General features: G+C 38.8%; 1 protein-coding gene across 7 annotated transcripts in view; it reads right to left on the bottom strand.

The window, feature by feature from the left end:
• Positions 1–23,869, bottom strand: part of LOC121522478 (diacylglycerol kinase beta) — a 187,192-nt gene that overhangs the window by 28,836 nt on the left and 134,487 nt on the right. For 6 of the 7 annotated variants that reach the window (XM_041806912.1, XM_041806913.1, XM_041806914.1 and 3 more), the window contains 2 exons: positions 21,824–21,914; positions 14,701–14,902 (listed from right to left, as the gene is read on the bottom strand). In XM_041806912.1, coding sequence (XP_041662846.1) covers positions 14,701–14,902; positions 21,824–21,914 — 293 coding nt within the window. Of the gene's footprint in view, positions 1–14,700; positions 14,903–21,823; positions 21,915–23,600; positions 23,809–23,869 lie in introns of those variants that run through there. The other variant, XM_041806918.1, reaches the window with a different exon arrangement.

The following is a 23,869-nucleotide window of genomic DNA, read 5'->3' as shown; positions in this document are numbered from 1 at the left end:
ATGTTGATCTGCAAGGTACAGTGTTATCACAGGATTTTGTACAAATATGACTCTGCTAGTGTCTACAGCCCGTTGTTTGCTAACTGTTAGCATGGGGTGCATACGTATTCAACTGTTACCTTGATGTTGCTAGCCTGAGGCTAAATGGCTTCATTAATGAGGCTAATCTATTAAACACTAGTTAAGATAGGTTTGTAAGATTCTAAACTTGTAAAGAAAACTTGAAAGTTGTAAGTTCAGATCAATAGAGATGGGGAAATCTTTACTTACTCTGCTCTCATTTCATCCTGCATGTTCTCTTAAAACTTAAGTGGGGTACACACATAAGGATTTTCTAAATCTTAAGAGATTTTTTTGTCTGTTAAGAGACCCCACACATGAAGATTAAAAAATCAGGCACTGAACAGTTTTGATCGTGTGTGTGTGTGGTGTGCTCCGATAATCTCAACACATCACACCACACACATCATGATTCTGTCCCACCACCGATCTACAATCTCGTCCTCCAAGCCAGAAATCTCGCGTGATCTAACAAAAATGAAGAAGAGGAAACATAGCAACAACCGGAAAACACAACACGCAAAGTGGAAGAGGACATACAAGAAGAGGGAATGATGGTGATGATGATTATGGCTCCACAAGCTGGTCCTCCATTTCAGAAGTCCACCGAACTTTATAATGCTTCAGCAGGTCAGCTATGCTTGTTTTTATTTACGCTTCCTTGTTCCTCAGTCAGCTCGCTTCTTCTTCTTTTTTTTTTTTCTTTTTTTAAAGGTTTATTTTTGGCTTTTTAATGGATAGGACAGTGGATAAGTCGGAAACAGGGAAGAGAACGGGGAGAGACATGCAGGAAATAGTGCCACAGGCCAGACTCGAACCCAGGCCGCCCGCGTACATGGCGCGCGCCTCAACCACTCGACCACTGGCGTGCTGGTCAGCTCGCTTCTTGATTGGCTACATTCTATTCCACGTCACAATTCATGGAGTCATGACTCGGGAGTCGTCAGCTTTCCCCACACACATGAAGATTTTTGGACATAAATATTGAACAGGTTTAATATTTAAGATTGTCAGCCCTGACCGTTTTCGGAGCCAATTATTGGGTCAAATTCACTCTTAACACACCTCAGACCACAGGATAATCTTATAGGATAATCTTATAAGAAATAAGATAATCAGGCATTTGCCGTCTTTGGTTGGGGAGGGGGAAAATCGAGACAAAAGCAGCCCGATTTATCTTTATGTGTGTACCCCACTTTACAGATATGGACAAAATGTTGCAATACCTCGGTAATCACAGGGGCAATGTTGAGCACTGCAGCCAACAGCCCAGTCAGAACAGCAAAACACAATGAAGAAAAGAAAACTAGTAAAATGGAGTAACTTAACTGGGACTTTTAAGGAAATATTTCTGAATACTGAGAGTTAGAAACTGCAAACATGTAAAGTGGCAATCAAAATTATTAAACCCCCACTGCAAATCAAGTTTATTGTGAAAATGTACAGACTTTTGGCTGTTTGCAACAAACAAATCAAACAAAAGGGGATGAAATAGCTCAACACAACTAATGCTTCATGTAGTTTCCTTGAATCAAACTGAAAATGCAATTTATAATGACTTATCCAGTCTCAAATTAATTCAACCCCTGAACAGAATCCCTCACAACAGTTAAAATATGCAAAAAAAAAAAAACAAAAAAAAAAAACAAAACAAAACAAACAAAAAAAAAAAAACCAGTGTTGTTTCAGTTGCCTTTTAAGTTGAATTTGGGGAAACCACTTGAAGATTGGATTTGTTCATTGCAAAAAACTGATAGTCGGCAAATTTTCATCATATCTCTGTACACTTTGCTGTCAGCTTTTTAACAGTTTTCTTGCTCTTTTGCTCTGTTTCTCTCTTCTCAGCTTAATCTTCTATCTATGAACTGTGTGTACTTCTTACAAGAGAAATGTGGCTTGCAAATGAAAGTTACTGTACTGTTAGATCAACTTTGAAACTTCAATCTTGACTTATTTATGCAATTTTTTTAAATTTTTCAGGTAAATTGCCCTGAAAAGGTATGCACTTCTAATAAAAGAACTGCGGCCTGCTGCCAGAGTTCCAGAAAGCAGGCTACTGGGGCACTCTGTGGAAATGATGATTTTAAACCAGTAATTGAATATGAAATAGAAGTACATTGTTGCTTCAGCAATAATACTCTGTCTTCAGCACTTTAAAGCACTTTTAATTGCTTATGTATGAGCGGTGTCTTATACAGTGCCGTGAAAAAGTATTTGCCCCCTCTCTGATTCCTGATGTTTTTGCATAATTATTACACTTATATGTTTCGGATCATCAAACCAATTTTTATATTTACAAAGGCAACCCAAGTCAATACAAAATGCAGTTTCTGAATGATTATTTAATTTTTTAAGGGGGGAAAAAATCCAAACCTATCCCTATGTGAAAAAGTAATTGTCCCATGAACCTAATAACTGGTTGTGCCACCCTTGGCAGCTATAACTGAAATCAAGCGTTTGCGATAACTGGTGATGAGGCTTTCACATCGCTGTGGAGGAATTTTGGCCCACTCTTCTTCACAGAATTGTTTGAACTCAGCCATTTTGGAGAGTTTTCCAGCATGAACTGCCTGTTTAAGGTCACACCACAGCATCTCAATTAGCTTTAAGTCCAGACTTTGACTTGGCCACTCCAAAACCTTAATTTTTTTTTTTTTTTTTTTTTTGCCATTCAGAGGTGGACTTGCTGGTGTACTTTGGGTCGTTGTCCTGCTGCATAACCCAAGAGCGCTTGAGCTTGAGGTCATGAACTGATTGACGGATGTTCACCTTCAGGATTTTCTGGTAGACAGCAGAATTCATTGTTCCATCAATCACAGCAAGTGGTCCAGGTCCAGAAGCAGCAAAGCAGCCCCAGACCATCACACTGACACCATCGTGTTTCACTGTTGGCATGATGTTCTTTTTTATCAAATGCTGAGTTATTTTTTATGCCAGATGTAACGGGCTGCACACCTTCCAAAAAGTTCAACTTTGGTCTCGTCAGTCCACAGAGTATTTCTCCAAAAGTCTTTATTAAGATGTATTTTGGCAAATGTGAGACAAGCCTTTGTGTTCTTCTTTGTCAGCAGTGGTTTTGGCCTTGGAACTCCCCCATGATGCCATTTTTGCTTAGTGTCTTTCTTATGGTTGAGTCATGAACTCTGACCTTAACTGAGGCCAGTGAGGCCTGCAGGTCTTTGGATGTAGTTCTGGGTTCTTTTGTGACCTCCTGGATGAGTCGTCGTTGCACTCTTGGAGTCATTTTGGTTGGCCGACAACTCCTGGGAAGGTTCACCACTGTTCCCAGTTTTCTCCATTTGTGGATAATGGCTCTGACTGTGGTTCGCTGGAGTCCCAAAGCCTTGGAAATGGCTTTGTAACCTTTTCCAGACTGATAGATTTCAATCACTATGTTCCTCATTTTTTCTTGAGTTTCTTTGGATCATGGCATGATGTATTTCTTTTTGAGATCTTGTAGCCTACTTCACTTCATCTGACAGCTTCTATTTAAGTGATTTCTTGATTCAACAAATCTGGTGTTAATCAGACCTGGGTGTGGCCAGTCAAATGGAACTCAGCTTTCCAAGAACTGTGGTTAATCACAGTTAACTCATGATTTAACAAGGGGGGCAATTACTTTTTTCACACAGGGCCAGATAGGTTTATACCCCCCCCCTAAAAAATTAAATAATCATTCAGAGGCAAATTCAGGGGCAAATACTTTTTCACGGCACTGTAAATAAACCTGCCTTACTTCGTATATGATTTGAAATTCATAAAATATGTTCAATTAATATCAGGATAGGTCTATTGCTATTTTTGCATGAGTTTGGATGTTGGTTGATTTTAAATGTGTAATTAAACTTAAAAAATTAAAGTAGACAACAAGAAAATATCTAAAATTTCAATGATATGTCTGCATGTTTGACTTGACTTGAAGTATTTAATGGTTTGCTTTGTTCTTGGATAAATCTCTTAAACAATTAGGCAGTTATGTAAACTAAGAGATCCACAAAGTGATTAATGAAGTTACCTTTTTACATAAACATCACTGTTATGGATTTACAGATAATTTTTTTCTAAAAACACAAATAAACATACACATTTCTCAATAAACAAACTAGAAATCAGGCAGAGGGCACTTTGATTGCATTACAGGTTTGTGGGTTTGTGTTTTTTCTGGTCAATGTGAGTAATAAGATCAGGATAATCTCTTCACGTGAGGACAGCGTGTTAGTCTTCACTTCTTTAATAGGCTACTTTTGGGATTACGGCGTGGATTAAGGTCAAGAGTTACGAGTCGGCTCAAGAATTACAACATGAACGGAGTCAATGGATGCTAAGACTCTCACACATACAGGGATAAAAAAGTCTGTGCAGTCTGTAAAGGTGTTGGAGATGTGACTGAGCAGAACAGTTAATGGGTAACAGCACAGGGAGGCATTTACTGTGTAAGTACGGTGCCTTAAAGGGACATTTCCGCAATCAAGCATGGTGTTTAAAGACCTTAATAATCAAAATAGCCCCAGTCTCAGACTCAAGGACGCTCCCATCCAAAAAACTTTACATAAGTGTATTTAAAGGTTGATTACTCCTCTGTAGATTTATTTTTCCCCATGAGAGAACTGCCAAGTCCCACCTTACTCTGTTTTAATTGGCTAAGACTACTTTGCTATGATTGGTTAAGAACTCTTCTTGGTCAAACATAAAACTTTCACTTAGGAGATTCAAGTCTGTGTCCTGTCTGAGACCAAATGTCAATACTGAATAAATATTCAAACTCTAAATAAGATAAACAAAGTAGCTTGGTGTGTAATGCAAAAAATTGTTATCAATAAGCTATTTTGGTTAAGGATGTTTGAGAGCAGCGGTACTCAACCTTATTCTACCCAAGCGCTACTTTGTCTTAAAAATACTTCTGTGAGAGCCACATTCCAAACCTGGGGATTTGATAATCAATCTATCAATAGTTGAAATGAAACAGTGAATTGGTGGATTTTTGTGTTGTTAAATGGGATAAAATAGGCTACATAAAAATGTCTGTATAGTGCCAGAAGAAAGGATATTTCACCAATAATAAACATATGTTTTTATTTATGTAAATTCCACCTAGACTAAAGTCTTTTTAAAATATCAGAACATGCTGGCTTAGATCTATGAGATGCTTTTCAAAGAGCTGATGAATCATGGGTGTCTGTTTGGATATTTATATTTTATATTTGGACATTTACTGTAGTTCTGCAACTCTGTTAACTTAAAGGGATGCTTACAATTTTTTTTCCTCTCATTATTAATGCTTTTAGTGAAAGGGGGAGGGTCCCCATATTGGTCTTTGCCCTGGGCATCCAAATGTTTAAAGCCAACCCTGCCTTACACCTGCAGCTCCCCCTCACAAATCCTTCTGCCCTGCCAGTTTGTTACTTTCATTTTTCTGTTTCTGCCCTTTTGACAGTATTTATTATTAGTACGTTTAAGATCAAATAAAACACCCACGTTTGGACAAGTTTTACTCAATTTTACATTATTTAAAAATGTGATCCGTGTGTGTTTTACTCTTTGATGATGATGCCCATAGCAAAAGTTATCATCAAATGCGAGTATTGGAGAGCATTGGCAGGGAGTGACTGAAGAAATTAATTAAAATGAGGGCATTAGAAGCTTCAATTTAAACACAAGACAGAAAACCTCCATGAGTGAACTTACTGAAGAGAATCACCACCAGCGGACTTCCTCTGCGCTTTTTTACGCACGTTCCTCCATCCAGCGCGCATCCGACGGTAATAATATACAAATTTTCATTTGAATTTGGCAGTTAAAGTCTGCCTTCTTTGTGTGGAATTACATTTATTAATATGACTTGTTGCAATGAGTCTTTACTGTTGACAGTTTTTATCTTAAGAAAAGATTTCGGAAGGATTATTTTAAGGAAGCCTTAAAAGAGCCGCAACTGGTCACTCGAGAGCTGCGGGTTGAGTAATCACTGTTTTAAAGGATTTTCTTAACCAGGAAAACTCTGACATGTTTGCAAATCTTCTAAACTGGAGTGAAACTGACCAAAGATGCTCTAAAATATCAGAGGAAATCAGAAACTTTCCAAAAAATCACAAAGATAAATTTCACTGCTTCAAACAAATACATGATTAAGATCCTTAGATAATTAGAATTTGATGAGACTAAAGCACCAACGCTTCTTTTTTAGATTAAGAAAAAGGCTTGGGTTCTTAGAAAAGTCAATGTCATCTTCTACACTCTAAAAGAGCACTGCCCTCTTGTACTTTGGGGTCAAAAGCTTCCTGGCAGATGGCCCTGTAGGCAGAATTTAAGGCAATTAATACAAGCCAATTACTGTCCAGTAGAACCAGCCAATTAGGCTGCATCAGCACTAGCCAATCACATGCTGGAGGGGTGGGATTAGACACTATAATACAGACAGAGCCTCAAGAACACCACTATTCTCTCTGGCAGGAACTTAAGGCATTAAAAAAGTGGATCTAACTTGAGTTATATTTGAATGTACATGTGGAATTTCACATTTCAGCGGCTGTCACAGCCATGAGTCAGAGGCTTTCTAATTTCAAAGGCTCCTTCAAATGCAGCCAACAAATGCATCCTCCTTTCCTGGGTCAACAAAAGATATATTCTGTAACAATTCAAACAACCTGGCAGACTCTCAAGCACCCAAGGAATACACATTTGAATGCTACATTTCAGATCAACCTGGGCGAGCTATAAAGGCTATAAAGATTTTTAAGTATATTATTCCTGGAATGAGACATAATCGCTCCATTTTGACTGTTGTCACCGATGGGTATTAATTTTGAAATCTTGAGGAACACAACTGGACTGGACTTCTCCCAGGCAGAAAAATCCCTCATACTTGTTTGAAATCTGTCAAATCACAACTGTTGCTCTAAGAAACCATTCAGTATCTTCAGGATGGATGGATACATGGATGGATACATGGATGGATGGATGACTGGTTGGATGGATGGATGGATGACTGTTTGGATGGATTGATGGATGACTGGATGGATGGATGGATGGATGGATGGATGGAAGGAAGAGTGGGTTGATGGATGGATGGCTGGGCAGATGGATGATGGATGGATGGATGGATGATGGATGGATGGATGGATGGATGGATGGAAGAGTGGGTTGATGGATGGATAGCTGGGCAGATGGATGATGGATGGATGGATGGATGATGGATGGATGGATGGATGATGAATGGATACATGGATGGATAGATGACTGGTTGGATGGATGGATGGATGGATGGATGGATGGATGATGGATGGATGGATGGATGGATGGATGGATGGATGGATGGATGGGATAAAATAGTGGCTTTGGGGGGACATATCGAAGGATAGCTTGTTGGAGGGAGGGGTGGGTACATGAGACAAAAGGATGTCAGACATGATGAGCGGATGGCTGGCTGGGTGTTGGCTGAAAGGATGGCATGTTAGGTGGATAGATAGTTGATGTTATATAAGATGAGAGAATGGCTAGATAGATGGATGAATGGATCTATGAATGGATGGAAAGATGAAGTAGTGGATGGATGAGTTAAATGTCTTGCTGTCTGGAAGACTTGATGGATTGATGGATGGAAAGAACCATTAGATTGGCCAGTGAATTGAAGGATGGATTGATGGTGGATGGATGACATCGATGGGGCAGACAGATAGATCCAGCTCATGGATTGCTAGAAGAACTGTTGAATGGATGAGTTAAATGGATTGCTGAATACATAAATGATAGAACAATGGATGGATGAACCACATGTATGGATCCAACACTTGAAATGTTTGGTCTCAGAGTAACAGATTATTAAGATTATTAGAGCAAAACAGAGCAAATAAAAATGGTAATGACAACCACTCATTTCTAAAGTTTGTTGCTCCAATTAGTTGGAGTTAAAAGAAAACAGAACACATTCATCACATCACAAAAACGGCTATTGTTCCAAATATTGAGCAACTACAAAACCAAAGTTTGATTACTATCATAACAGTGACATCTTTACCATTCATTCTTCTCTAACACAAACAGCCTTTGACTCAAAACAATCGAGTTTACTGAGCAGTTTAAATGAAAAGAGAAAGAAAGAAAAATATTGAAAAGGGATGCAGATGGTGAGACTCTGACAACAGGGCCTGTGAATCTAACACAGAGATGGAGGAGACATCAGAGGAGTAGCAGTGCATTCAGGCACACAGACACAAAGAGACAGACTGTCTCTTTTCTTAAACAAGTCTGGAGCCTGCCAGTGTGAAGCCTTGAGTTTCACATTTACATTTCCAGCTTTGATTGATCAGCCTTTCCTCGTACTGCTTCTTCACTCTGAGACAATAAGGGAGTTTATGTCTCGGGTAAAATGTGCATTTTTCCATTTTCCAGTCCAGTATCCCCTTTAAATTGTATCATTTAGAAGTGGGAGAACCTTGACAGCACAATCAACATTTTCTCCATTTAGTTTATGAAGTTTTTTATGTAGCTCACTGGAGCAGCTAACACATTTTTCTGTTTGATCAGGGAAACTAAATGAGGAGGACATTTGTGAGAAGCCCCTCAGATGCTTTAACATCTTTACTTTCCTATCTTGAATTCTTGGTGTTTTTCCAATGTGAGCACAAGCTTTGGATGAGATTAGAGCATTTATGGCTCGTTACTGGGTATTATCATCTCCCTTAGAGGATAGTTATCTGAGAGTACATGGAGACACACCGGCCATCTTTAGATACAGCCAATGTATGTAGACATTTTCTAGTGATAACTGCAGGGCATAGGTCCATTCAGAGTTTTAATGTTCTCTACTTCCTGCCTCCCATCTGACATATATGCTTCACTGGGATCACATGATTACAAAAAAATTATATGGGCTGCAAGGTGAGCTAAACCAGGACCAAGCAGCAGCACTTCTGCAGACAAACACCATGAAGTGACCATCTGTGGGGCCATCTAAAAATCAAAAGTTTAAACTGCTTAAATGATGTGTGGACAACAGTAGGATAGTTGAGCTCTTAACCTACGGTAACACTGATAGTTGTAAAGTACAGACCCACAGTCGGTGACTGATTTGTCCTTAAATTGCTATGCCAGGCTCTGCTGTCTTTACTTGATCAGTCTTTTCAAGCAAACTAAATACATGACATTCAGAAAGTTTTCAGACCCCCCTTCACTTTTTCACTTTTGTAATGTTTACAATCAGCTACACCCTCCCCACAGAGGCCCCTGAACAACCCTCTCCAGTTGTGATTTATCTGATATCAATGCATGTGTGTTCGATCAGTTGCATTGGTGCTAGTGTCCTAGCTGGATTCTGAGTTTGAAATGATGTATCTGTGGAACTTTTAAACACATATGTGACCAAAGCCAGATAAAGTTCCTGAAAGTCGGCATTCCGGTGGTTGAGAAAAATTGATACAAAGTCGTTTTCTTCAAAATGATCATTTTTCGTTTCTTCTCATTTTATACAAGTCCGACATTTAAACTACTAATTCGATGAAAAAAGTAACACAAATGTGATTTTTAAAAGCGTTAATTTTGTGTTTTAAAATGCTCTGTTTTTAGAGTTGCTGCGTAGAGATTAAGGGGAGGGTAAAGCGAAACTGCGGGGTGATAATTGGCCACTCAGCCTGGCATTGTTCCCAGTTTCGCCCATTGAGATGGACAATAACAAACACTGCATGGCTCAAATGCCACCCCTCCCCCGGCACATAAATACAGCTGTTTCTAGTTATCACCTTTTATTAACAAGCCTCAAGATGCACCCTGCAGTGAAGAAAAGTAGAAGAGACGATGAAGAAGTGGCAAGAATTATCAACAGACTTGGGACAACTTCAGGGTCACTCGACAGTGAAAGTTTGATGAAGGCCGATTTCCTTTGGGAATATTTTGATGAGCATCCCCAGTCCGATTCAGAAGCTTGGTTTGGGTGGACTTTATGTAAATGTGGCCCTATTACCTGGCCTGCCTGAAGGTAGGAAAAATCCTGAAACTTTGAGCCTGGTTTTCTCAGAACAAACAGAACCTAGAAGTTAACATTCAAATGAGCATATCTTTGTAAAATATGCTCAGATTAAGGTGTATGATACACCATTTGAAAGCTTGGAATCTACGCTTTCATAATGTGTAAAAAAACAAAAAATGACCTTTGACGACTTGCAGGAGTTTTTACCAGCAACCTGACATTTGTGCAGCTCATGGTTTAGCTATGAAGTCTGACATAACATTCCTAATGGTATAGTTCAGTGTGACCATCCACTTTGTTAACATCACTAATAAAAAGGGAATTCTATTTTAAGAAAAGAGGTTTACATTTTGAAAGAGGTTATGAACAACGTCATACATGAATAAAATGAATTTTTGTTGCTTTGATAAGAGTGTTTATTATTCTGGTCAAAAATGAAATATAGTTATCACAAATTAACTTTATGGCTGGGCCCCAGAAAGCTCTTTCCTTTATCCCCCTTACAATCAAAAATAAAACATGTTTTTATTCTCATTGATCTACAATGAGTGACAAAAAATGACAAAGTGAAAACAGAATTCTACATTTATTTTGTAAATTTATAAAAAAATAAAAAACTGAAATATCACACTGATAAACTCATGTCAATCTGTTTTCACTTTGTCATGATGGTACTGAGTGTCATGATGGGTTACTGAGTATCGATAAAGGGGTCTGAATTCTTTCTGTACCTCTGTTCTCCTTCAATGTACAATTATGACCTGATGAGGGAGAAGATGGTGAAGATGCTGAAGCTTGCTGGTCTGCATGGAGCTGGGATGCAGCTTAGATGAAAAGCTTGTCAGTTAAGTATATAAAGTGAGTCTTATACACCAAATGTTCTAGCCCTTGATGATATTTATGGTCTTAACTGACAGCCATGATCTTCATAATTTCAAACAAGTCTGCAGTGGAGTAGCAGAGCTTCAGCTGTGTTTCCATTAATTAAACAAGTTTCCATGTTTTTACATAATCCTGAGTACAAGGACTACATCTATTAAGATTGAATCAGATGGAAAGTCAAAGTGAGTGACATGAGTCATCCCCCTTTCACTACTCTTTTCTTTTTCTCCGTGTCTTCCTCTCCTCTACCTCGGTACAGCCCTGAGGTCTCCATGGAAACAAGGTTTAGTTCAGTCAGCAGCGATGTGGAGACAAAGTAAAGAGAGAGAGACGGGAGTGGGATGAATCGAGAAAAACCTTGGTGAAAGCACAGAGTGGATTATTCTTTTAATGTTGGTGGACATAAAAATGCAGCTTCAATGCCAAAAGGATGTAACTCACCCCAGAGAGGAACAGAGGTGTATATAAAACATACAAAACCAAATAGATTAAGTGCATTAAAAGGTCAACTTTATATCTATAATGGACACAACCTTCAGTTAAATCCCTTTAGTCCACAGATCTGTGTATTCAGACTTCAATCACTGATGTATTTAATGTCCCTTTAATCACAATGAAGTGGCCTTTTATGCTAATAGTCGTGTTTTACTGCTTCCTGTTTGAAACATTTTTCAGAGTCATGTTGGTTGATTTTTTTTTCTGGCGAGGTGAAAGAATTCAAGAACAGGAAGAGATAAAGAGGGTGACGTGAGAAAAGTCCTTGTCTGGACATGAAGCTTCGAAGAGACACATCCACCAACATCACACACCGAGCTGTAGATTTAGAGAGAGACATCTAAAACTTTATAAAAGTCATAAATATGTATTTCTGATTTTAAAACTGTTAGAGTAAAGTATGTTTTATATTGCTGAAGTAATATTTGTAATCCTCTATATTTATGAAAATAAAAAAAAACTGTTAAAGACTACCTAATTGATTGTTTGCAATAATGTGATCCTGGATGTTCACTGGGGGTCAGGAAGGGAGGGCAGCAGATAGGAATGAATGGGAATGGAGGGATGTTAGTACTTTTCAGCTCTAAATGGACCTCTATGCTGCAATTATAAAAAAATTCTACATACATTTAGTATGATCCATACACTTTAAAAAATTATTTTTACCACAGTTTAACCAGTTTACATGGCTTAGAGGAAATCAGTATCACAAATGGCTCAGTCCTGCAGACCTCTAGCAGGGGCTAGCTGAGCACCTTTAATATACATTGCTTAACAAATTTATTAGACCACCTGTCTCAGAGATTTGTCTCAGAGACCATCCAGCATCATGAAGTGCTTTAATGTGGACTCTTTCATTTTCAGTGAGCTCTCCACGTTTTGCCATTTTGAACAGGAATGAGGGATTTCAAAGTGAATTCACCTTTTTATACCCAAATTTGAGCTGGCTCACTGGGCTTCTCTGAGAAAATGAATCAATCATAACATTCTGAAACTGAAACTAATTTTTCTGTTCAGGAATGCAAGTAAATAACTATAATTTGACATATGAATCGAGAAATATTAATGTGCTTTACTATTTTTTCAGGTTTTTTGTAAATCAGTAAACTTGAAAATTAATGGATAACAATTATAATTATATTTTAGCATTAAAAATATCATTTCAGTTAAAGAGCTTCTACATACTGGTGTATTAACCATTGCAGAAACATAAAAAATGATTTTGGTAATTACCAATGCTGTTAATTTAGGGCAGCTGTGGCATAAAGCTTACTTTGGGTGGTGGTCTAATAAATTTGTTAAGCACTGTATAAAAAATGCTCATTTAGTCACAGACACCCTTTTAATTAAAACTGTGATGTACTTTCAACCGACTAAACCTTATGGTGTGAGTGACCATGTGATAATGAGCTGTTCATGAATGAGCCTGGTCTAAAATATGACTCTTTAATGTTAACCACTGTAGCTAGCTCCCGTTTGAGTGCCAGTTTCTTTTCCTCCATCCTTTGTCCTTAGTTAATCCACGTTTAAAAAGCCAAACTTTAAGAAAATAAGAGTTGTTAAGGAGCAGAACAACCAGCTCTAATGAGATGAGCTGAATGATCTGGATCTCTAAAAAGAGATGGATTTCCCATCACAACAGGCTGGACTAGACAGACATCGGCTGAAGAAACACAGGTGAGATCAGATTTTAATGTGCTAAACCATGACATTTTTTTGCCACATATTTCACTACTTTTAGAGCATAAAAGTAGCTTAAGAATAAAGACTGTTTTAATTTTAGCACTTTGAACATTTAGCGTAGTCTTAAACAGCTCAAACGTGGTCTTTTTGGTAATGTTTCTCTTTGTAGAAATCACTACTATCACAGGAGTTTGCCACTGCTGTGATGCCATCTGCAACGAACGTTTAAAGTTTTTAACTAAATATATGTCATCTCTGTGCCAGTTGTGGGATCCAGTCCCCAACTTGGTTCATGTATTTCCCCACTTCCTCTCCCTATATTTCCTGTGTCTCTTCAGCTATCCTATCAAACTAATCTTGAAAATAAAACCTAATTCAAGAGACTAAAGACCATTGCACAAGTTTTTTTTTTTCTTTTTTGGTCAGAAACAACTGAAGTTTAAAACAGAAAGATGATCCTATACTGTGTTAGACATGTGTGGAAACTGTCTCAGAAACTTCTCCCAATCACTGTTTTATTCCAAACAGATATGCTTTTTTTGCAAAAAGGTTTTAAGTATTGCTGCAGCTCCATTTCTCACTCTTCCTTGCACTTAACTTTGAACAACATGATTTGCCATAAATTCTGAGGATTTCAACCCAGCTGTGCGCTATCTCTCAAGCTTGGCACAGCACTGTTACACACAAGCTTATGCAAACATCCCATGAGAGGTCTCTGTCAGGATGGATGGACCTGTGTGTTTTCTCTTTCCAAGGAGTGGAAGTACCATAAAATCCTCTTGGATGCTTTATGCCTTCCTAGCAGGAGACCATTTAGCCTCATACTGCGAGTTTTCACGGTAGGTGAAGTAATAAATGCGTCAGACTCAAAACATGCATACATAAATGTTGTCTTAGTGTGTAAACACCTTAATTTATGATTATTGGTATCTGCTCATTCAGGTTTTCATAGGACTAACTTAACAAGATGAAACAATGATGAAGATAGGTTTCCTCCTTGACAACCCCGGAGAAGTGCTGCTCTCTGAGCTTCCAATTGGGAACATGTATCTTAGATTAATTTTAAATACCCTTTCACAGGCTGAGCAGGCTTTCTTTCCCTCTCTGATCTGGTAAATGCTTACTTCATATTCTCACATATGATTGAGATTTTCTGTTACATCATATATTTACATCATTAGAATCTAAAGCTTGCTCTTGGTTTTATTTTTCCTAATTTTCTTGGGCTTGACGAGGCTCAGGGACACTGAGGATATTATACAACTGTTATCTGATTAATACTCCTCAAGATGAGTAAACTGACCTTTCTGTGAGCAGTAAATGCTGATACACACAACACTCAGGTAGCGAGCATGCTCAGTGCTTATCTTCTGTTGTCACACAGAGCTGAAATGTCATTGTCTACCAGAGAGACACAATCCGCACAGTGATGCAAAGAAAGCATTTTTACACAATGGATGTGTGGTTTTCTGGATCAACTGCAGAACAACAAACCCACACAAGTGTAGCCCTGGGCTATGATACAGCTGTAGTTTCAGTGGCTAAGTTTTCTTTAAGTAAAAGGGAACTGAACGTCAATTTTCCCTTCGTTGTTAGTTCTTACAGAAGATCCTTTGACTTACCTTGCACACAGAACTTGAGCTCTTTAGCGTCCGTGACGGTGCTCGATGGCATCATGTAAGGAACCTTCTTGCTCATGCGGTTGTAGTTCCTCCTCTTCTTCGACTCACCCCACAAGTTGGAGCCACCATGCATGCTGGGAATGTTGAGGACGGCGATGCCTTCTAAGGAGGTGTTGCTCAGGTCCAGGATGATCCCGTCGCACTGGAGAGACAAGCACAAGGGAAAAAGAAGGACTGTAACACATAATCTACAAACACCAAAAGCTTCCTTCTTCTTACAGTAGATGACAAAGATAGGACGACTTTTACTGTGAATTATGCACATGAATGAAGCTTGGGGATAAAATACACCATATCATTTAACTTTTCACCGCATTTATTTGGCAAAATGTTTAGCCAAAACAACACAGGATGTTTAAATTTAATTCATGTAGAAGAAGAACCGAGGTCCATTTTTTTGTCAGGAGCTGGAGGTTCAGGGCCTGGCACGATGTCTGATGATGTATGGGTTTGGGGGTAATTCATGATAATGAATCTGGTGTTGCATACCTTGATCAATCTGTAGTGTTTTCAGGAGGGCAATGACGCTGTAATGGCCATTTTTTGTCCTTTAATGAACTCTAAATGCTATTGAAAATGTTTACACTGTTAACTAATGAGTGGAGAAGAACATCCACATAATAAATACACTATGAAGCAGCTTTTATAAGTGCACAAAGATTTCATCAGTCACTTCCCCCTGCCTGCATGCTTGTGGTTAAATTTCATGAACATTTCCGGTTGACTTCACACAAAAAATATACTTGTAAACCTTGGCCCTGTACTGCTCCGGCCTCCTGATGGTTATTGTACCGGCTTGCTCAATTCCCCATCCTTCCAGGTATCTTCCCGGCTGACCGCAAAGAGTCCTCCTAAAAATTCTAGCTCCAGGCGTCCATCTGCCTCAGATTGAGCAAAACAAATAAGAACCAGTCGTCAACACCTCCTGCATCTATATGAAAAACATGACTAATACTTTTATGTACTTTCCCTTCCAGGATGTGGTCTAGTATATATTCAACCATCTCATTTTTGTCTTCCTTTATGTACATTTCCTGATACAGCATGACTTTAAGTAACTTTAGGTGTTCCCTGAGCATAAAATCAAAAATATATAAACAGAACATATGTATGTGTTAAAAAAGACCATTCAAGACAGGGTGGACTTCATTGTTTTCACAGTGATGAAACAAATGTGAGTGGTTGCCGGGTTTATCTCTTCTATCTTGTCAGATTTCCAAACCAACATGCATGCCTCCACCAACTGCATCAGAATGAGGTCAGGGGTATCAAACTCAAGGCACAGGGGCCAAATCTGACCCATGTTGCAGTCATACCCGGCCAGCAAGATCATATCATATTTTCATTCTAACTGGCCCACCAGTATGAGCTCTGCCCATTTCCTCCAGAGTAAACATGTAAACATGACCTTGATGATGTAAAATAGACTTGTTAAGTGAAAATAGCTTAAAACGTAAAGAGTAAAGAAATAGATAAAAAGTCAGGTATGTGGGAAAAATTAAGAAATTTTTGTTTTCATTTCATATTTTCAATCAACTCATGATTTTGAATTTTATCTCACATTTTGAACTTTAAAACTCATGATCTTAAATTTTATCTCATATTTTGAATTTCATCTAATATTTTCAATATTTAAACTCATGATTTTGAATTGTATCTCATATTTTGAATATTTAAACTTATGATTTTGAATTTTACCTCACATTTGAAATTTATAACTCATGATCTTAAGTTTTTTAATTTTTTATTTTGAATTTCATCTAATATTTTAGACTTTAAAACTCATGATTTTGGATTTTATTTCATATTTTGAATATTTAAACCCATGAATTTGAATTTTATCTTATATTTTGAAGTCATTATTTAACATTTTATCTCATATTGTGAATATTTAAACTCATGGTTTGAATTTTTATCTTATATTCTGATATTTATTACGCATTTCAAACTGTGTTAGTAGGGAAACCAGTACTAGGTTTCTTTATGTTGAATGGTGGTGTGAGACAGCGGTATGTCTTAGGTGGACTTTTGTGATGCAGCTTCTTTGTTCACTTTTTGAAAAATCTTTAAAGTTGAAAATGCATGCTTCAAAAATATTCCAAGTAGGGGGCTAAATCTTGACCTGTAATATATATGCAGATTTACATACTCCAGGTTACTGCAGGGCAATGATCTCCTGCTAGCTGAGTGCTTTTTAATATACAGACTGAAATGCAAACATTATTGTTAATGATACCGCCGACAGCTGCAGTGTCGAACCTGCTGTGACATGGAGTATAGTATAGCTGTCTGTGCTTGCATTTACTTTCATACATCAGTGACTTATTGAAGACTCAAAGATTTACTTTGGCCTGATGGATTACCTGGAAAGCAGCCAGGCATGCAGCGGTGTAAAGCAGAAAAGCAGACGCATTAAAACGAGCTGGCCCGACGTCAAAGCATACTAAATGATATTAAAAGATATAAAGTTACCACATTTGACTTTCTTGGCCTGTCTATGAATTATACTGTGTCTGGCCCTGTTTGAAATCATCAAACAGAAAGAAAACACCAGAGAAAGTCAACAACACATTGCTGTGACTCAGCACACACGGCTGATTTGTGCTGACTCAAAGCAGCAACAAAAAATGCCGGACTTTACCACACGCCCACAACATGCAGGCGAACAGCAGAGGAACCATCGCGTACTGGGTGTGCGTGGATGAACTACATAACACTAAAGCTGACAACACAAAAGGTTTAAATCTGTCCTTCTGTTTTTGCTCTAAACCATGCTTGTTATTGTGTTCAATAGACGTGGATATGAAGTACATATTTCTACCGACCCAGGACTGTAGGTCTGTGTTTGCAGATGTATTGCATGAACAAAAACACTTAATATTGAGGCCTCAATACTGCCCGAGTGGATGACGCACTTGTATTCTAGTTTTAATGTTATACTTTGAGTGTACTATTAAAATAACCCAGAGTGATGCTGACACAGAGAACAGTCCCATACTTTCATTAATGATTACAGGCTCTTTAGTCACACATGTAGGTCTTACTCAGAGTTAATCATTCAAGTGAATGAACTGCAAAAATCTATTTGTTCAAAACAAAGTAGAACTACCACTTGATGCCAGACATGGGAAATTACAGCAGTGAGCTAAATAAAGTATTTTTATTAAAAGAAAAATGTAGGCCACTGAAAAGATGATGCTTAAAGCTCCAGAGAAGCCACAATTTGGTTAAAGGCCTCAGGGGCCTGGTCTTACGTAAAGTCCCATTGACCTTTGAATTCCAAAATCTGATCAGTTTAACTGAAGGGTCGTCTCAAGTCTTTGAAATGATCTGTCCTCTGTTATTGGTCCTTGGTGAAACCACTTCTTCTGCATCCAGTCATAGAGTCACTCTGATGACCACTCAACAGAAACCGAGTCACTCTGGTGACCATCCAACAGTCACAGAGTCACCCTGGTGACCATCCAACAGTCACAGAGTCACTCTGGTGACCACTCAATAGTCACAAAGTCACTTTAAAGACCACTCAGCAGTCACAGAGTCACTCTTATGACCACTCAATAGTCACAAAGTCACTCTTAAGACCACTCAACAGTCATAGAGTTACTCTGGTGACCATCCAACAGTCAGAGTCACTCTGGTCACAGAGTTTCTCTGGTGACCATCCAACAGACACAGAGTCACTCCGATGACCACTCAACAGACAAAGAGTCACTCTGATGATCACCCAACAGTCACAGAGTTACTCTGATGACCACAAATAAAAACAACTGCTTATAACCTTCTGACTATTCAAGTCTTACCAGAGATATAGAAACATCGGCCCATATTGGTCAAACTGGATCTATCTAAATGGTTTAAAGTCTGGAGGATGCTCAATTTAGAGTCTTTTCGAAGGAACAGAGTCTGTGTGCTTGGCCCCTCTGCTCCCTAAAAATTATCTCTGTGTTGTCTTGTGTGTTGTCTCTCTGTTTTCTTGGAGTCTTGTGGTGCTTTAAACACCCAGGTGACACATTATGCAGCACTGTATGACAGAATGAGGCAATCAGTGACTTTATGGAGCATTCAGAGCATTCTGATGAAGTGCTAAAAATAACCCATCTCATTAACATTAGAGAACAACATGGTTGTAAATTTCTGAAACAATTTGCAGGAAAAAATACACAAAAGAACAACAGCTCTTTAAACTCTAAAGGCAGAGAGACTCAAAGAGTGTAAACAAGATGTTTTATACTTTTCTTCTTTTGCATCAAATACAGAGTATATTTGGGTAAAAAAAAAAAAAAAAACTTTCAACTCACTTCTGTCAGTTACTCTTTGCAACAAGACCCTTCACAGACAAAAGAGAAAAAGGATTTTGCTGCACTTTTGGGGCATTTTTTATTTTTATTTTTTGTTAAAGCTTTAGTTATAATTTTATGCTTTTTGAATTTATACATGTGTTTTTAAATGCACAGTAAATTCTGCTGTTCTCAATTAAAACAATGACAAAAGATAGACTCTGTTCAAAGGCACTCCATATTTACTGACCACTAAACTGGTGGTGGGTGGTAAACAGTATTAATACCATCACCAGTATTATCTATGCCACAAAAATGGATTTTTGCAACACCGTCATTACTGCTTTAAATGCATCAGCCGATAGCTCAAACTACCAGTGACAATGCTGGGGAAGTGGCCTCACTGAGTGATCTGTGACCAATAACAGCTCAGTTTGAGACCTGTCATCAGCACACTTCACTCTGACACTAAAGTGCAGCCAGGTAGCAAGCCAAATGTCACCTGTTTGTGTCAGTATGATCATCCTGAAGCACAGTTATCAGGTGGAACAGGTGTTCTTTCCAGATATGACATCTGTTAAGACAGCAACATACAGCAAGTGTGGTCACTTTGCAGAGCATCTTTATCGGCCTGTCAAGGGCTGTAACAGAAGTTGTGAGCTGCAAGGGATCAACTCAGTTAGACAGATTATCAAAAGTAAAATAACTTTTGAACGATAAATGGTAGACCCTTACTTTTGCCATTGAAGCCAGCCATCGTGCTGTTCCAATGAAACTATCCATGCCTTTGTTGTTCTCACAGAGGCTTTTCCTGTGAGCCTGGAACTTGGGTGGCTTTCTTAGGTATTTTACGTTTAAGTCTACACCGGTATGTCCAGTATTGAACATCTGTTTATCCATTTTTTAATCCACTTCCAATTATTTCTGTCACCAGAGTTGCATGTCAAATTGTGCATCTATGACTGCACAGATCATGTTAAAGACGGCCTGAATATCTCAACACGGAGAGAAAGAGAGGTCCTTCTGTGTCCCTGCAAACAGGGACTGCTTTGAGTAATGGCACAAATAGAGCTAAGACAAAGAAGTGCAAGGACTTCCTGCAAATATGTGAATATTCCGAAGACTTTTTGTCATTAAATGAGTATTTTTTCACTCTTTGGTCCCCAAAAGATGAGACGTTTGGGCCAAAATATTCATAGGCACTTCTGCTTACTGTGTCACATCTTAACATTTTAATTTCCTTTCAGTTTTTTCCTTTATCTTTATAGTCTCATACCTTTTTTAAAATTCCAGTGACATTACTGCATCATACATATTCTTAAAGTCCAGGTTGTCCTGAAAAAAATGGCTGTTTGGAGCTTAACTGTGCACCAAGGGGTTGATGTTCATGTCCCAGGCGTTGAATCAGACTGTCAGCCTCAGATTGAGCCAAAACAGCTAGTGCTCCCGAAGTGCTCCCTGAGCATGAAATTAAAAATATACAAACAGAATACCTTATGTATTAAAAAAAAGACCATCCAAGGCAGGGTGGACTCCATTTTCTCCCAGTGATTAAACAAATGTGTCAAAGGGAGTGGTTGCCGAGTTTATTTCTTCTATCTTCTTGTCTAATTTACAAACCAACATGCATGCCTTCACCAACTGCATCAGACTGAGTAGGTCTGTACACTTGCCAGCCCCTCTGCCACTATTTCCAACAAGTTCTTCACAGCAAAAGTCTGTAGCCGTTATTTGTGTAATTGCTTTTATTGTGAATCCCCCATCAGGAATGTGGTAGTCAGTAGTAGCCTGACATACCTCAATAGGAGAGAAATGAAACTGAAAACCACAGGAGCAGGTACAAAGAAGTAAACACAGAGACACTTAAAATGTATTTTTCTGTGACCTTATGCTCAGACGTGAACATGAATGGTGTGCTATCACAGGCTTGTTTTAGGTGGAATTCTTGCATCTGAATATGCATAAAAATGGGTTCGCCCTTAATTTTGTAATACCGTGATATTATGCTATGACTGAAAAGGGCAAAAATAGAAATACACATGGAAGGCCATTTCTACATATTTCTAGTAAGCTAAGGTTTTGGTTTAATGGATGAAATTCACAGAATGATGAGAGAAGCAGTTGAAAGTGTCCTCCCTGGTTAATGCTGCAAGCTTGTCTCAAGGTACTCTAGGATTATGTGCAGCACGAATCAGGGAACATTTCAGGATTTTTTCACTGATGTTCTAGTACTCTCCAGTCCCATTTTCAAATACTTTAATGTATTTTTCGCTTCATATTGTCTTCACCAAGGAAAAGGGGTTGCTGACAAACATTTTTGAAGGTATTTCGTGTGCAAAGTAACTCTGGTAAGGATTTTGCATGTTCTGTTTAGTTTCCATGTTTTGTTGCATTTTGTGTGCAGACTTTCATGTTCTGTGTGGAGTTTAGACATTATGTTTAGAAGTTGCATGTTCTCCCGGTGCATGTGTGGGCTCTCTTCTGGTAATGTTGCCTCCTCCCACACACAAAACACAATTTCCTGAGGTTAATTTAGGACTCTAAATAGCCTGTAGCTGTGTGAGTGGGAATAATTGTCCTTTCAAGTCAGCTCAGTGATTGGCCAGCCAGGATCGTACCTTATAGCGTGGCGTTATTAATGGATGGACAGATGGAGGTCTTGGCATTAGGAGGAGGAGTATAAATTTACCTGACACATGGGTAATCATGCTTGGTTTGAATACCTAGCTGTATTTGTACTTCTGTTCTTAGCACTCCACACTTCTGATAATTAAGTGACTCACCTCAACTTCTATGCATTCATTGAGCTTTTTGCAGGTTGCAGAGATTGTCTCAGTGGTGCCGAACTCAAAGTACCACAGCTTGTTCTTCATCCTGAGAGGAGAAACAGAGGACAGACATGTTTTTAAATAACCCTTTACCAAAAATTTCCAGTCCTAGCTCAGCCTACACATGAAAACAGCTTAAAGCGAGGTTTGTTTTGGGTGCAGTGGACACATATTGAAGCTGTCCGCTGCCTTGAGTCATCTCACATTTTGAGATCTGACAGCTCCGGACAGCCAGCGGCTGTGTGAGCAGAGAGGTCAGAGCTCCACCGATTTACCCCAAAGGATTTTAAAGAGACACTGGAAGTAGACACTGAACTGCACATCCAAACCATCTGTCACACTGCTGTTTTTTTTTCTCTTTCAGTGAAACGAAGCCCACAGTTGCCTCTGCACCCTCATGAGAAGAGTTAAAATGTCAACATTGCTTCTGGAGGGGACACGGGGGGAAACATGGCTGGTGGAGACTAACAGATCAGGGTAAATATTATTGTGATTCACAGCGTTCAAAGCGGCCCACAGGACGGACTGAGTTGTGGTTCATTTCTGCCCTGAAGACGATTTGTCAGAGGTGACCTGATGGATGCTGCTTTGTTTTTATCCTCATGTCATTTGTTGCAGGTTTGGGACTAAATGGTGACTGAATAACAAAGGACATCAAGATGAAAAACTCAGTATGTACACAAATGCATCTACAAACTGTATTAAACACTGATGCTATTCCTTTATTCATGAGATAACTAGTGATAACTGTTGGTCTGCAAATGTTTGCAAAAAACTCCTGAAAATGAGCCAGGTTTTTAGGGATGAAGTCTGAGTCAGTACATTTATTATGTGCAGATAGAAAAAAGACATTGTTGTGTTGATTTGAAAAATGACTGGAATTTTGAAATACATGAAAACCTGTTTGTCCAACTAAGGCCAAGTCCACCCAGGTGGGTGTTTCTTCTAACTAAGGTTTTCCTCCACCATTTTCACAGACCTCCATTTCCACGTGCTGTTATATGTTGTAAGAGCATGCTACGTCCACAGTAATCCATCCTTCGCTGTCACCATTCATCTGCAAACACCAAGTTGTCCAACTAAAGCCTATTTCAGACTGGGCCAGTGAAATGCTTGTCTTGGTCACAACTCAGCTTAAAGTCCATTTCAGTTTCAAGATAACATGTCAGGGCTTTCAGACTGCCTGCGTGAGTGCCGCGTCTCACTTGCATTGATCACACTAAAGAATCGTACCTTTAGAATTGGCAGTCTGTCCGTCAAGGTCAATTTGCACAACACTCCCTTGCTTCAATTGTCTTTGATACCTCTTAGAAGACTTTTTAGATGCACTGGTTTGAATCTGGTGCCATAAAAAGCTCCTAAATATGTACAGATCTTCAATAAAATCTAAAATTGTTGCACCTGTTGCTTTAGTTTGCCCACATACTTCGCATTTTTCAGGTGTGCAACGATGGCGAGCAACCTCGCACACTAGAAATGTCCTCAAAGGCCTAAGAGTTCACACTTCGATTGAATGTATGAGGTTGATTTGCCGTTCATTTCAACATTATTCCATGTTTTTTTGCTTCTACCATAGGTGAGTAGGAAGTTAAAGATTCATGTTTTCTCCAAAGGCTATGCAGTTTCATGTAAAATTATGTGGTTTCCACCCTAAAAGTTAACTTTTCTTTGTTAATGGCGCTGTAGCTCTGTGACCCACTCACCTCCCAGTTGCCTGTAGCTTGTGCCACAGGATGAGATCCACACATTGTGTTGTATTTCTGAATTGGGAAGAAACTTGGCATGTTTTTCCTGCTGTCTGGATGGGTGTGCTCTATGTGGATGTATGTGGTTTAGCAGTAATAGGTGCTGAAAATACACCTGGCACATATCTGGAGTGGAGCAGACCGGAATGACACTTCTTGGAGGCCAAGAAACAGACTGGAGTCCATGCAGTGGCACTGCAAAGATTGAATAGAGAGAGTGATTTGCTCTGCAGTGTGCTTTGTGAGCAAGTTGCTG

Source organism: Cheilinus undulatus, linkage group 15 (assembly GCF_018320785.1).
Source record: "Cheilinus undulatus linkage group 15, ASM1832078v1, whole genome shotgun sequence".
Classification (NCBI taxonomy): Eukaryota; Metazoa; Chordata; class Actinopteri; order Labriformes; family Labridae; genus Cheilinus; species Cheilinus undulatus.
Note: the sequence above shows the minus strand (reverse complement) of the source record. Positions and strands in the feature narration are given on the sequence as shown.